Source organism: Sus scrofa, chromosome 16 (assembly GCF_000003025.6).
Source record: "Sus scrofa isolate TJ Tabasco breed Duroc chromosome 16, Sscrofa11.1, whole genome shotgun sequence".
NCBI lineage: Eukaryota > Metazoa > Chordata > Mammalia > Artiodactyla > Suidae > Sus > Sus scrofa.
This window is the reverse complement of record NC_010458.4, coordinates 38301342-38316803: the sequence shown is the minus strand read 5'-3', so window position 1 is coordinate 38316803 and position 15462 is coordinate 38301342. Positions and strand designations below refer to the sequence as shown.

The following is a 15462-nucleotide window of genomic DNA, read 5'->3' as shown; positions in this document are numbered from 1 at the left end:
TTATGGAGTTATTTCCAATTCTCCCAATTTGTCTTTCTCTGTTATGAAAAATTGACTTGTAATTAGTAAAGAATATCCTATTACGTTTTCAATAGGTCTTCAACCAATGAACAGCTAGCTCAAGGTTGTGTTCCTGAGAGAATATTTCTAATAAGAAAAAAATTATCAGTTTCAAAGTCCAAGTTAGTATACATAGGACGTTGCTGACAATTTTTATGTTCCTGAGAGGCTGAGTTCACTTCTATTGTGAACAGTAATTTATGAACAAGAACCCACAATTTTTTGACCAGCAAATTGGAAAACCACTGTAATCATTTCTATGTGCCCATCTCCTTTCCCAAGGATCTATAAATCAGTTTAATAAACACTTTTCCCCTTGGGAAATCATACCTACTAACTGATTGTTTCCTCCCGTTCAGATGCATATTTGGTGTATAGGTAAATAACTCTGATTTCCCAGCCACTGTTACCTTAGGTTGATGTTCCTTTAGACATCAGACAAAAATGGATTAAATCGTGCTGCCTACTTAGAGATTTGGTCTGAGAGGAAATAGGTTTTTGTGGTGCTCTAGAATTTCTACCTCATCTACTCAGCCAATAATTGGTCAGAGCACTGACTCTGGTTAGAAATAAGCAACAAGCTTCCTGTATCCCTGAACAGAAAATAAGAGAGTGCGTGGAGCCTCAGAGCAACACGCGTTTACTTTTGAAGCAAAGCAGCACCCGCCGACCAGGGAGCGGCATATGCCTGAAATCCATTCTCTGACACGTTCTTTCCAGCTTTCCCAGGAATGCTGGTCTGACTACTAAGATTTGTTTTGACTTCCTGCCTTTTGGATAAAATGAGTTTGCCAACCAGCTGTGAGTACCTAACACTGGGGAAGGTGGCTAGATTCCGAAGCGCTGTTTATGTTCATGGATCGCCTTATGCAACCAACAAGCCAATTGACATTAAGCCACAGAGGAGACGGTAACTGCTTTCCTTTCTTCTAGTTGTTTGTCAGTGAAAACGTGTTTTGTTCCCCTTTGGGAGTTGCTTTGGAGGTCTGCTGAGCTGGGAGGGTCGGGGCGAGAGCTTAGTTTTCAAATTCAGCATAGTGAATAGTTAGAAAATAATTAGCCAAAGAGGAAAGCTGGAAAATATTCTTAGCTGGGCTAGTTAGCAAAAGCTGATCCAGTTTCAGGGTCTGTAGATTTTAAGAATTTGACAGATTGCTAGTGCTTGTACTACCTTCACAGTCATCCATGATGAATATTTGAAAGAGGATTTAGCCAAATGATGGATATATTTATTAAGATCCTTGTTACCAGATTCCCAGTATTTATAATCTACATATAACATCCTTTAATGTCTGCGTGCAATAAATATGTTGAAATTCTATGAAAAGCATTCATTTTCATGTGGTCACTATGGAGGCCAGAATAGGGTTAGATATTTTTCTTTTGAAGATGTCATTTCTAGATCAGTATTCTAGAATTCTGCTTTAACTCAGTTTCCACACGCCTGCCGCTCCCCCCACCCTTCCAGCACACACACATCCCAGGCAAACTCATGTTGTATAATTAGGAATCTCAAAGTTGAGTTCAGTGTATTCCTTACAAGAAAAGAGGGTGCACAGTAGCAAACCCTTTCTGTCTTCCAGGCGTTTTGTCATAGTGTCAGAAGAGGAATGATATGCTTGACTAATGGGTCCCCCCCAAAAAATCATCCTTCAATTTGAGTTTTATACAGTCATTTAATTCAGTTTTTCAGAATGAACTGCGAAAACAATCTACAACAGATGTTTTATTCTCTGTGAAAATGCCAACTTCTCCATAATTTTATGAATTCTTGAAATCAAAATCCAAAATTCTAAAAGCAACGTAAGTTCCTGGAAGACTGTCATTATCCTTCTATGCTTCTACTTCACCTTTTCTAGTTACATATACACAAACTCACACATTAAGCGCATATTTGGCCAGATATGACCTTATTTGCAAACATGAAGGGACATTCAGACATTTAAGAGATTTTTTCCTAAAAGTTTCCAGACCCTCAGAAATGCCTTGGGATTAGTTTTTCAACTGTCAAAAATAATTTTTTTGAGGTGACAGGAATAAACTTTTAAAAATTTTTGTGAGGGGGAAATAATTCAATTCTCTTTCCCAAGTACCAAGGCTTTTCCTATGGAACTCTAGCACCATTTCAATTTATAACAGGCTGGCCTCAATTAGCAACTATGTCAATGTTCACTCAGAAAATGTGTTCTGAGACCCCCTACGTGGCTCGGTGGTCCCTGGTCACCCAAGTCCCTTTTGTAATTAGTGATGCAACACCACAAAGGCACACAAGTTGACAAATTGTTAACATATGGTCATAAAAATGTAAACTTCCATGATAGGTGGTGTTGCATCTTGAAAGCCTTGTTGAAATGGATATGCCATGCAGGTATATAGAATTTTTGCCTGTAATTTAACTTTGACAAAGTTACATAATTTTTGCTAATATCTCATTCACTGAGAAAGACATAATGGTTATGGCATTGGCTTGAAACCAGCTGAATTGGGTTTAATGCCTTTCCTATTCTAAATTTATATAAGTAGGCTCTTCAAATATGTGAGTGCTATGTCCCTATTATATTACCTTATTTTTTTCCACTTAAAAATAACCAACTTTCTGCATAAGTCTGCAAAATCATGTGTTTATAAAAGCTGATGTGTATGTGGATATAGTGTGGACTCTTAACATGCTGTAATATATTAGAAATTTTCAGACTTACTCCCAATCAGGTTTTACAATGAGCATCGCAATGTATTTTGCAGGCAAATATTCTTACAAGGCATTTGGCAGTAGCCAGTATTTTGTGATATAGACCTCAAATTTGTAAAAGTGTCAGTTCCAGCTTGTCTTTTAGTATAATACATCGCTTATGTAGAGCAAGTAAATCAGATACATGGCCTTTTGTTTAAAAGTCGTGTTTTGGTTAAATCATTGTTAGGAAAGAGTGGATGAATGGATGAAGGAAGGTCAACTCATAGACAATGTCTTTTCATTTTGTGACTCGCTTTTGAAAGCTGTACCTAATTTTTAAGCCTGTATTTGAAGTTCTTTTTATCTGCTGAGAAAATAGTACATCTGGCATGGTGATAGGTCTTCATCCTGATGCACTAAAATCTACCCCAATTTCAAGGGTGAAGTTTTCAGGACACTTGCTGAGACTCATCTAAGATTTTTCTAAAACAGCATGTTTAAGTTTATTTTCATGTGGTTACAGTTGTATTATTTGGCAGAAAGGACATTGTTTTGATAATTACTAAAAGGGGAGGAACAGAAGGAAGGAAAAAGCAAGAAAAACATTTAAAGAAGAGAAGTTGTGTGTGGTTTTAAGTTAGCCAATGAAGGGTAGGAAAAAGAAATTGGGCTTTTCACAAAAGGGGAGAATAAAGTAAGAAATCTCATCATATACACAAACTATAGCTCAGTTTGAATCCAAGTTTACCCTTATAAAATAATAACTTCTTGAAAGAACAGCATGTTGCCTTGGAGCACAAGGAAACCATTTCCAAATAGAAAATTAGCAGTATTAGAAGTGTGACCACATGGTCATTTAATAGTTCTGAATTCTTATTTTAAGAGCAGCAATGAAGAGATTAGCAAAGCCGCTAACACTCCTAAATCTTAATTAAGCTCAGTGTTGACGAGAATGACAGTCTTACCATCTGTGATCCTAGTGATTTCCTATATTCATAATTTAAAAAAAATTTTCCCTATTAATACTTTGTAGCCTCAGCAAACACTAGGACCATGTTTTTATTCTTGCAAGAAAAATCACTTCCTTTTAATTTTATGATACTTTGATATTCTGATTTTTAATACATAGTAATGAGATGTAATCTGTCTCATCCCCCCCCAACGAGGCTGCAGGGTTTTTGAGTGTGCAAATCGTTTCCTGTTCATTGTTACATCCTCAGTGCCCAGCGTAGAGCCAGGCACAGAGCAGACGATAGATGTTTAATAAATAAATGCTGAGAAAGCATGTGTGACCCATTTTGGCATGGGTGTACGTATCGCCTCATGGGGTGCTGCCATATGAGTCCTTTGTGAGACTTTTGCCTCTGCTATTTTCAGGGATCAGCTCAGTCCCCTTCCTCATTTCCCTGTGAATCTGTAGAGCCTTGACTGACTCTAGACCCCTGGCTTAAGTGTTTTGCTCTGACTGGGTCAGCAACCCTTTTTTTTTTTTTTTTTTTGTTCAATCAAATATAACCACATAGTCAAAAAGGAGAAGAAAAAGTCCCTGTGAGATGGCGCAGAGGAAAATGCCTAGTGGGAAAAGATATTGCAACTGTCAGAAATGGAATAGAAGCCCAAAAGTTCATAAAATCAGTTAAAAACACTGTGATGCAAGCCATAGTTCTGTCTGTCTTGCAATAATACAAAACTCACACCAAAAAAAAGTTGTTTTTTTTTTTTTTAGCAAAACAGAATGCAGAAATTGGGAGCAGTGAAAGAGGCGGGACAGGACTCATCGGCATCCTGAGGTAGAGAACGCATCTGTGCTCTGGGCACTACTTATCACAGCCCAGCTCAGGGCTGCATCTCTTCCCAGCACCTGAGGGGGCTCACACACCTCAGAGGTTCTGTCCTGTGTCTCTGGCTGGTGGGCCTTTGTCCTGTTCCCTGCGCTGGGGTCTGCTTCTCTTGTAACGCTAGCCTCTGTTTTCCTAAATCCTGTGAGTAGACTCATTATTGCTCTAACCTCTGGGATCAGAAAACAGAACAATACCAAAAGCCAGAAGACAGGAAGGAATACCAGAAGTCTGAGTATATGTTAATCAGCCTCTTCTCTGCTTGGGAAAAAAACTACAAAGCTGCCCACTCAGATTTCTAACCAATTTCTAATGAACTTTTAGTTCACTAATATTTTTATTGATATTCTTAGTAATTTTTGTATTAGTATTAGTTTGCTAGGGCTTCCATAACAAAATGCTACAGACTGGGTGGCTCAAACACTAGAGATTTATTTCACCACAGTTCTGGAGGCTCGAAGTCCAAGTTCAAGGTGCTGGCAGGTCATGTTTCTCCTGAGGTCTCACTCCTTGGTCTGCAAATGGCTGTCTTCTCTTGTGCCTTCACATGGTCTTTCCTCTGCACCTGACCCCTCATGTCTCTGTGGGTTCAAATTTCCACTTCTGGTAAAAACAATAGTCAGATTGGATAAGGGGTCCACTCTCTCAGCCTCATGAATCATTTCTGTAAATACTATCTCCAGAGACAGACACATTCTGAAGTACAGGGGATTAGGCTTTCATGGTGACACAATTTAGTGCATAGCAAATTGTGTTCATAGAGGTACTTTGCCAGCAATGATTTGGAAGGAGGTAGGAACTGGATGATAATCCCTCAATAATCAGTGACCTCTTCATAGAAATATGTTTAGTCAATGAGTCTGAACTTGCACAAGTGGGACATTGCAGAGTATAGATGAATACTTCCCATTAACACAGTGTGAAAAATCAACTTTCATCAAATATAACCTCTTTAAGTTGGAATCTACACATTGTGAACAATAAATCTTCATCAAATACAACTTTTTTTTTCTTTTTTTTTTGCTTTTTAGGGCTGCAACCGAAGCATATGGAGGTTCCCAGGCTATGGGTTGAATTGTAGCTGTAGCTGCTGGCCTATGTCACAGCCATAGCAACTTGGGATCTGAGCTGCATCTATGACCTACACTACAGCTCATGGCAACACTGGATCCTTAACCCACTGATAGAGATCAGGGATCGAACTTGCGTCCTCATGGATGCTGGATGCTAGTCAGATTCATTTCCACTGAGCCATGATGGGAACTGCGAAATACAACTTTTTTATTTGGAATCTGTGATCATTCAAACAGGGCCCAGACTGACATTTACTTCTCTATAGCTCTTTTTTTTTTTTTTTTTTTTTAAGTGGGTCTTAAATTTGTTATCATTGTAACCAGTAGTTCTCAACTGAGACAGTGGTTACCTGCAGGGAAGATTTGGCCATGTGTAGGAACATTTTTGATCATCACAAGTTGGGGTGAGGCTGGTAGTATCAAGTAGGTATGGAACAGGGTACAGTTAAACATCCTCTAATACGCAGGGCAGCCCCTATAACAGAGAATTATTTGACCCAAAATCTCAATAGAGCTGAGATTGGAAACTCTTGTCTAAACAAATTGGATTGGGGTATACTTTGAAGCTCTTTGAAGGCCTTTATTTATATCCAGATAATTGATATTTTTTAGGTATTTATGAAAACACTGTCATCTTTTTTGTAGTGACCACTAGATAATGCTCTCTTAGCCTGGTTAAAAATAGACAACTTCCATACTTTTTAAATGGTCTAAAATATTCAGTGATTCAAACAGCTTTATTACTCTGTCAGGGCCTGTTATTATTTCAGGAGAGCTGCTACTAAGATTTCATTACAGGAAGCTGAATAAATGATCTAATACATTCTTGTAGCTCCAGGCTAGGTGCTAAACGTTGATCTGCTTTTCCAAGGTGAAGTGAAAAATACGAGGTAAAATTACATAGAAGATAATGCATAGTGCGTGGCCATCCCATTGTCCTGGTATAATGAAGTTCTGCTGGCCTCTCATCACTTTTCCCCATGCCAGCGTTCCTCGGCACATTGTTTGTGAGTGTGTAAGCCATATATAGGTTTTCATCATAACCAGCTCATCTAGAGACCAAGGAGAAAAGTTTGTAAGGGGGGAAACTCTAGGGGGAAAGGGGATACTTTGATAAGAGGCCCTCCTTTCTACTAAATAAGACTTCTCATTATCACCAGGATTTTTTCTAACCCTCCCCATATCTGGATTAAAATTATTGGCAGGAACAGTTTGAGTTAGGATATCTATTTCCAGCTTCTCATTCTATCCTCAAATCCGGAGTGGCATATACAAACGGTCTACTCTCTAAGGGCCCTCCAGAGAACTCAGTGTCAATATATTTGAAATTAAAACTAGTCAGGGATCCTCATCATTTTCCATTTCCTCCATGGTCCATAGCACTTACCAAAAAGTCACTATGCTGTACAGCAAAAATTGGCACAAGACTGTAAATCAACTGTACTTTTCATACATATATACATAAAATGAAAAAAAGTCATCCAAAATGCTTCCTTTCCCTCAGCCAAACCACTCCATCACTGTCTGGTATCAGGTGCACTCTTCCTTCTTCCTTTTGTGACCCTTCCCAGTACACCATCCTAGCTCCAGCCCTCATCCTCTTTGGCCTAAAAAATTCCTGGCTTTGTAATGGATCTCTTTATTCTACCATCATCCTCTTTCTGAGTGTCATCCACGAATTACGTCTCTAAAATGTCATTACGAAGCTTCTATGCTTATGCCAGTCGCTTTCCATTGCCTATAAAAAAGTCTCAATTCCAGATGCTCATGACCTACTTCCTCCATGTTCTCTATCCTGGTAAATTTCCCTCCTCACCCACATAAACTCTATAGTTAATGCTCTACCACTGAGCCGTACCCCAACTACTTTGCATTTTAGATATAAGGAGCTACTAACGATACCTATTTTTAGCCTCTTCCCCGTTTCTGTGATGAACCCCAGCTCGTCCTGCAGATCTTTTTCATAAATCCTTTCCTAATTCTCTGTTTCTATATGGAAGTTTCTCCATTAGCTAGCTATCGTTTCTCTTCTTACATGTCTATGACAGCATATCTTATAAACCTCAATTATTTATATGTATAGTCTATCTTTCCTGCCATTTAAGTGTGGCACGAGGGAAACAGCTGTTTTAGGCAGAATAATTTGGCAGTAGCTTACAGCATAAATTGAAATGGAATAGACTGGGGCCTATCCTGATCGAAGCAAGCAGAGTAAAATCCTGGCAGGAGCAATTTTGTTACAATTACAAAATACATAAATATGTGATTACAATTGTGAGAACAGCTAAAAAGGAGACAAGGGCCCAATAAGAGTATATAAATAGGTACCTAACATAGTCTGAGCATTTGGAAAATGCTTCCCTGGGGATGATGAGGCCTGAAGATGAGTAACATGTTCTACAGAGAACTGTGAGTGAAGCCCTGATATGAATGTTAAACTAAAAGGAGAAGGTGTCTGAAATATAATCAGGGAGGGTGGAGAGTAGCAAAAATAAAGTGAGGGAGGTGGCTCTTCAAATTAACACGATAATTCTTAATTTTGTTTTGGAAAGAAATGTTAAATGGTTATTTAATGTAAATCTTTCATTGGAAATACATTTTTAAAACATGCCCTTTATGTCTTATTTATCATTGAGGATTTTAAAAGATTGAGATAAAAGTAGGTAATATCATCCAATTGAAGGTTTTTTTTTTTTTAAAGGTCTAATTTTCCAATGCATTGCCAACTGGATGAATAAGACCAGTCATAAATATTAGCCTCTTTCTCTCTGTGTCAGTACAGCACCTGCCCGTCACCTCTCCATCCAGCCTCTCTTTTGCCAAAAGAAGTGAAATGAGACTCTTTAGAATATTTAGAATGTTTCCCGCCAGTGACGTATAGGCGATTCTACACAATGACAGTGACCTTCACTGTGTGACCTTCACAGATGCTTTAATCACATTAGTATATCCAGTTATAAACATTACATTACTTACCCATTGAAACTCTTTGAATCTTTTTCCTTTTTTTCCCCCTTCTTTGTTGTTTGATTTGTTTTTCTTTCTGTTGGATTTTCTCTTGCAACAAACAAGATTATTACAAGGATAAAGTCATGCTGCAAAGAGAAATCTTTTATTACCATCTTTATTTTACTTTGTTAACTATTGTAAATGAAAGAGTGAATTCTGACAAGCACTCTAGGTTTAAGATAGCATCAAATAGATGATATATTGATGTAGAAGTTCTGAAAGAAACAAAGCACCCCCCCCACAAAAAAAAAAAGGAAAGTAGGCAGTCAGTCCACAGACAGACTTTGAACTAAGAATGATGACTGGACTTGATCCCTACTGCCCTGTTTTCTACAGCCCCAAGGGGAGGGCTTATCTAACAAAGAAGATATTTTTTCCAGTGGTGATAAAGGGAAGTACCCTGAAGTTTGTTAAGAGGCAAGTGGCAAGTGTCTAAGAGAAAGCTAATCAGCTTCCCAGACCAGAGAGAATGTGTTTTAAATTTCAGCAGATGGTTAGACCTTCATTCATTTGGTTTTTGGTAACTCATGGCGTTACTCACCCTTCAGGTCTCATCAGCCCCAGGGAAACATCCTCTAAATACTCAGACTATGTTGAGCACCTATTTATAGACTCCTGGAGTTCCCTTGTGGCATAGCTGGTTAAGGATCTGGTGTTGTCACTGCAGCAGCTTGGGTTCAGTCCCTGGCTTGGGAACTTCCACATGCCACTGGTACAGCCAAAGAAAAAGTACATTTTATAGACTCTTACTGCCCCTTCGTCTTCTTTCTAGCAGTTTTCACAATGGCCATTCCATATTTATGTATTTTGTTAGCCTCAGAGCCTCCTTCCATATTCAATTTAGGAACCATGGGAACAGGGTCTAAGCCTGTGTTTTAAACCACAGAGTGTCCAGTGCTTTACATGGGGCCTGGAACATAGTAGGCATTTGATCAATTCTTATGAAATGTATTATTCTAACTGGGAATAAGAAAGTAATCAACAATGATGAATAAACATGTGCCTTTTGGAGAAATATATTAAAATCATTCTAGCAACTCCCAAACTTGTATCTCAAGCCCTGACCACTCTTCCCATTTACTCTTGTAACCTTCTCGCTGCCTTCAGTTATTATCAGCGTGCTCATGACCAAAATTGAACTTGCTGTCCTACTCTTAAAATTGCTTCCTCTTCTTCTATTCCTTGGAAGCTCTAATTGATTAGTCTCCAGTTATCTAGACTAGAAACATGGGCATCACTATAGTCACCTCCCTTTATTTCAACCTGCTCCCTCATCACCAAATTCTCTTTTACCAACATTAAATTCTTATATCAGACACTTCCACGCTGTCTTTGCTAATACTGCTCATTAATATGATCTACTATTAGAACCTCTTAAATGAGGAGTACCTGTTTTGGTTAACAAACCCGACTAGGAACCATGAGGTTGTGGGTTCAATCCCTGGCCTCAGCCAGTGGGTTAAGGATCCGGCCTTGCCATGAGCTGTGGTGTAGGTCGCAGACACGGCTTGGATCTGGCGTGGCTGTGGCTGTGGCTGTGGCTGTGGCTGTGGCTGTGGCTGGCGGCTACAGCTCCAATTAGACCCTAGCCTGGGAACCTCTATATGCCGTGGGAGCGGCCCTAGAAAAGGCAAAAAGACCAAAAAAAAACAAAAAACAAAAAACACCTCTTCAATGATCTGTGCATTGTTGCTATCTGGACAATCCACTCAGAACGGCATTGTGTGTATGTCTCTTGGGTTGTTTTCAATGCTATAGTGGTATTTACATTTTTTTGCAAGACTAGCAAATTACACCAAAGCCTTTGGGTGGTATTTACTCAGTTCCAAAGATTTATGATGAGCCCAACTATAAAAATATAAAATCCTGCCTTTGTGTTGTTTCTTCCTGAGCAATGGCTGACTCAGAAAACAGTGAATTTACCTAAATTTCATGACAAAAGCATTTAAAATTCTCCTAATATTTCTTGAAATCTGAATTTAGGATTGTACAGGAATTCACAGTAAACCAGCTCACAAAACATGTAGCCTTCAGTTTACCATAACACATGAGGGATTAGTACCCTTTAGTTTTTGATTTTTAATTCAGGCATACATTAGAAAAAAAAGTATATATGTAGCTACAAAAGTCACAAAGTCTGTGGACTAGTCAAAATTATTCAACTCACCCTTACGACGGACATACAATTTTTCTAAATTTGCAGTTGCCCTTCTGGCCCATGTCACCTTGACTGAGACTATGTGCTCTTGTTTGTGCAGTTATTTCTGAACAGTGTATACTGGTGTCTGATGTAAGATGAGTCATGTGGAACTGGTGTTACCATGGTAATCCCTCATATAATAACAGGAACATCAAGAATACCAGCAGCTTTCTCTTCTCTTTGAGTTTCTATTTTCTTTTCTCTCCCTGTCTCTCTCCTACTTTAGGAAGCCAGAAACTATGACATTAAGAATAACACAATCACATTTTCCCTTTCTGTTGTTTGTTGGTAGGATTCATACTCTGCCAGCAAAGGAAATTAGACATTTTGCCCTGTAAAAGATTTTGCTTTTCTCTGATATTTCTTTTTGCCAGTCAAGTTTTCTTCCTTTTGGAGGGAAAATAATTTAAATCCTAAGTCTGATACCATGCCAGAAAGCCAGTGTGATAAGCTCTGTGAAAGCAGACCATTCCAGCCCTGCGATTGCCCTTGTCTCTGACGTCGGTATATGCTCAAAATCACCCCAAAGGAGAGTCGGAAAATGAAAGTTAACCTTCACATCCCTAGCAGTTTTTACTACACCACACTGTAGGCTCTCCATGTCAGGCTTGGTTTAAGTTACCACAGGGATGACTGGAGATAAGTCACTCAGGGGCTAATAATGCTTATAAAGATCTCTTCATCTTTACAGGCTATTGAAAACTTTTACTTGTGCTGTGACTCAGGAGATACTGTAAAAGAGCAGTTCAGTAGGATTGCACTAAATAAGGCAAATTCAAATGTACAGACCAAGCAAAACAGGAGAGAGAAAAGATAGAAAAAACAATTTCAAAAGACACTTCCACTCTCTCCACCCGCCTCCACATTGAATGGATCTATGTCCACTACTAAGTCTGAGGTAGAGGATATGAGTCTTCTGCCCTCTCCCCATGTCAGTTCCCCTGGCTCTGCCACAGTGTGAATGTCTTGCCTCACATTTGGGTGGTTTAAGGGAGTCTCCATGGTAATATTGACTAGACTAATTTTTGCCACAAAGGCCGATGGTAGAATGTAACCTAAATAAGATCTGACCCCACTGAAGTTTGTATTACTTTACTATCAAAAGATGCACCTATGTTTATACACATTCTTATATGCAATTAGAGAAGGAACTCCAATGTTGATATTAAGTATAATTAGCCTCATTTCCATAGTTAAATAGAGCATGCACACCAGGGGAAACATAACTGTCATATAGGAAATTTCTATATGCATGATCATTTCAGTTCATGATCCAGCTGAACTACATTTTTCTATTCAACTTTCTGTAAGTGTTCATTCCATATCACACACATGGAACCAGAGGGATACAAATATGGATTACACGAAGAGCTCATGGAGTATTCATGCATACTAAACATAAGTAACTGATTGACAATATCCAGACAGCAATAAATTCATTTATTTATTCATTCTTCTGTATTTACTCACTCAATAAACATTTACTGAATAGGAATTGAATTCAGAGCTCTCTGCTAAAGTTTGTAAAACAAGGTAGGACAAATTTTTAGCCTTCGAGAAGATCATTCTATTTGCTCAAGCAAAATTCAAATAAAATAATCAAATTATAATCACATTAAGACTTTAATGGTTCTCTAGGGCCATATAGGGCCAAACGTCACCACCTGTTCAGGGACGGTCTTACAAATTAAATCATGAGAGAGGATGAGGAATTGCCCTGAAAGGCCATGTCTGAAAGGGGACCACTGGCAGAGAATGAACTCCCATTACATAGCACTTTGTAGTTTTCCATAGATTTCCATATAGTGTCACCTTTGGTTTTCACATCGACTGATGAGTAACCCTGAGGGTTCAAGAGTCTTGCTCATGGCCACGCAGTTACCTAACTACCAGAATTGGTACCTGAACCCCATTCACCTCTCTCTATGTTAGGTACTCTGTATCCATAGGGAAAGCAGAAGCAAAACCCTCTGGCAGTTTTGAGAAGGGAGACTTTACTTCTGCCTGGTGATGCCATAGAAGGTTCCACAGGCCAAATGGCATTTGGTCTTGAAATTTGCAGTTAGTTTTGTAGTGTTGATAATCTGACAAAGGTATAGATATGGGAAAGTAAGTGAACATTTATAGGGGAAAAAAAAAAAAGAGAGTGGGCAAAACTTAATGACCTTGAGAAGCAATCATAGGAAATAAAATTGGAGAGAGTGAGACTTTATTTTTAGGGTCATTAAAATAAAGCTAAGGGGAGTTCCCGTCGTGGCACAGTGGATAATGAATCCGACTAGGAACGATGAGGTTGTGGGTTCAATCCCTGGCCTTGCTCAGTGGGTTAAGGATCCAGCGTTGCTTTGAGCTATGGAGTAGGTTGCAGATGCGGCTCGGATCCCTCGTTGCTGTGGCTCTGGTGTAGGCTGGTGGCTAAGCTCCGATTAGACCCCTAGCCTGGGAACCTCCATATGCTGCGGGAGTGGCTCTAGCAAAAAAAAAAAAAAAAAAAAAAAAAAAAAAATATCAAGCTAAGGAATTTTTTTCTAAGTCAAGGTAAATGTTGAAGATTTTTGAGTAGGGGAATTCTGTGATCATAGCTTAGCTTAAGAAGGAATAAAATGGCATCAGTGATGACATAGTTTGGAGCAGCAGAAGATAGAGTAAAGGAACCAGTGCGAGGAGTTAAAGCAGTAATCTGCTGCAGAGGTAATAACAATCCTCCATGCAAGATGATGGATCCAAGTATTAACTTTTTGTTTTTCTTTTTTTGTATATTTTATATTTTCTATAATGGCTGGATAAAAATGTTTAAGGAAAATTTAAAAAAAAATTTAAGAGAACAGATATTTAGAGCCTAACTCAAAGAGCTTCATGTACTAATAAAATGGGTAGGAGGAAGAACTGGCAAAACTCGAAAATCTATGTAAGAAGAAAAACAGGGAGTTCCCATTGTGGCTCAGCAGGTTAAGCACCTGACACACTGTCTGTGAGGATACAGGTTCCATCCGTGGCCTTGCTCAGCGGTTTAAGAATCCAGTGTTGCCACAAGCTGCAGGGGAGGTCACGGATGTAGCTTGGATCCAGTGTTGCTATGGTTGTGGTGTATGCTGGCAGCTGCAGCTCTGATTTGACCCTTACCCTGGGAACTTCTGTATGCCATAGGTACGGCCCTAAAGAGAAAGAAAAAAAAAAAGATGTTGTTTCTGTGATGATGCCTGGAAACCACTGTTATTCCTGTATTTCTGATAAGAAGAGTTGTAAAGCTAACAGAAAAAGGAACTAGGGAGAGGAGCAGCAGGTTTGAGAGTAAAAATAATGACTTTTTGATGAATAAATTGATTTTGAGAATTTGTCAGGACAAATAGAGAAGAGCAAGCAAATATCAAAGAGTATAAAAAAGTCAGGGTTGAAGATATGAGAACTGAAGAAGGCCAAGAAAAGATCCCTGGGATGGATGCTAGTCAGTGGAAACGAATCTGACTAGCATCCATGCAAATGCCGGTTCGATCCCTGGCCTCGCATCAATGGGTTAAGGATCTGGCATTGCTCTGGCTGTGGTGTCAGGCAGCAGCTGTAGCTCCGATTCAACCCCTAGCCAGGGAACCTCGGTATGCCACGGGTGTGGCCCTAAAAAAAGGCCAAAAAATAAAAAAAATAAAAAAAAATCCCTGGGAAACATCTACATTATGAGCTAGACTTGAATTTGGCAAAGCTTAATTTTTTTTCAATTACCTTTTTTGTTTGTTTCCACTTCAGAAACTGACAATTCACCCTGCAGTATATTGTGCAGACCTCTAAATGCAGCTTGAGTAGAAGATAAATAATTTACAGAAACACCCAAAATACATCAGATTTTGTTCCTAAATATTTTATTGCTAAGATCACTCAGATGTTGGCTAAACTGTAAGATACGTAAATTGCAAGGCTTTGTAAAATGGCATTCATTTTTAAACTGACCGTGAATTTCAAATCAAATTGTCATATTGAATCTTGAGCCTTTTAGTAACCAACAAATGCTTTCAAAAAGTAAATATTAACAACAATATGATCCAGTACTGCTCTGTTCTGCTATTATTATTTTCTCAGAATTAAATATTAAAAGAGAACATTGAAGTTGCACAATTGCCAGAAAGCGACCAAAATTGGCCTAACGGTTAGGGGTGTGTTGACTATGGATAGAACTGCATAATTCTGGAATTAAAGAGAAAAGTAGAGGGGGCACCAGAAAAAAATAACCTGCCATTATTCAGTCATTGGAGAGAAGTATGTTTGTAGCCACACAATGAGCATTAGCTATGAGATTGTGTTCTATCATTTTCTATTGTGTTGCCTGTTTTTTAAAAAAAAAGAAAGAAAAGAAAAAAATGTTAAAATAGCCTTGTGCTTTTAACCAAACTTCTCTTACTGGAAATTCAATAGGCGCACTTTTGTCTTGTTTGGCCAGATGCGGACATGTGTGTTACTCCCTTTTAGTAGTTCTGAAAGCAGGTTTATCACTTGTTAGATATATTCTTTTCCCAGGAGCTTTGGTATTTTATTGAGGCTGTTTCAAATACACTTCATATCCTCTGTAATGGATTTGTTTATCTTTTCCCCAAAGCCTTCTTTTCTCTTGGCCAGAGAAGT

At 38.7% G+C, this 15462-nt stretch overlaps 1 protein-coding gene across 19 annotated transcripts in view; it reads left to right on the top strand.

The window, feature by feature from the left end:
* The window catches only part of PDE4D (phosphodiesterase 4D), a 1509235-nt gene that overhangs the window by 1089731 nt on the left and 404042 nt on the right, over positions 1–15462 (top strand). The window contains exons 1-2 of one of the 19 annotated variants that reach the window (XM_021076879.1): positions 874–970; positions 4458–4521. The exons of 16 other annotated variants lie outside the window; for them this stretch is intronic. In XM_021076879.1, coding sequence (XP_020932538.1) covers positions 910–970; positions 4458–4521 — 125 coding nt within the window. In that variant the 5' untranslated portion in view covers positions 874–909. Of the gene's footprint in view, positions 1–780; positions 971–4457; positions 4522–15462 lie in introns of those variants that run through there. 2 more of the 19 variants (XM_021076883.1, XM_021076878.1) reach the window with 2 other exon arrangements.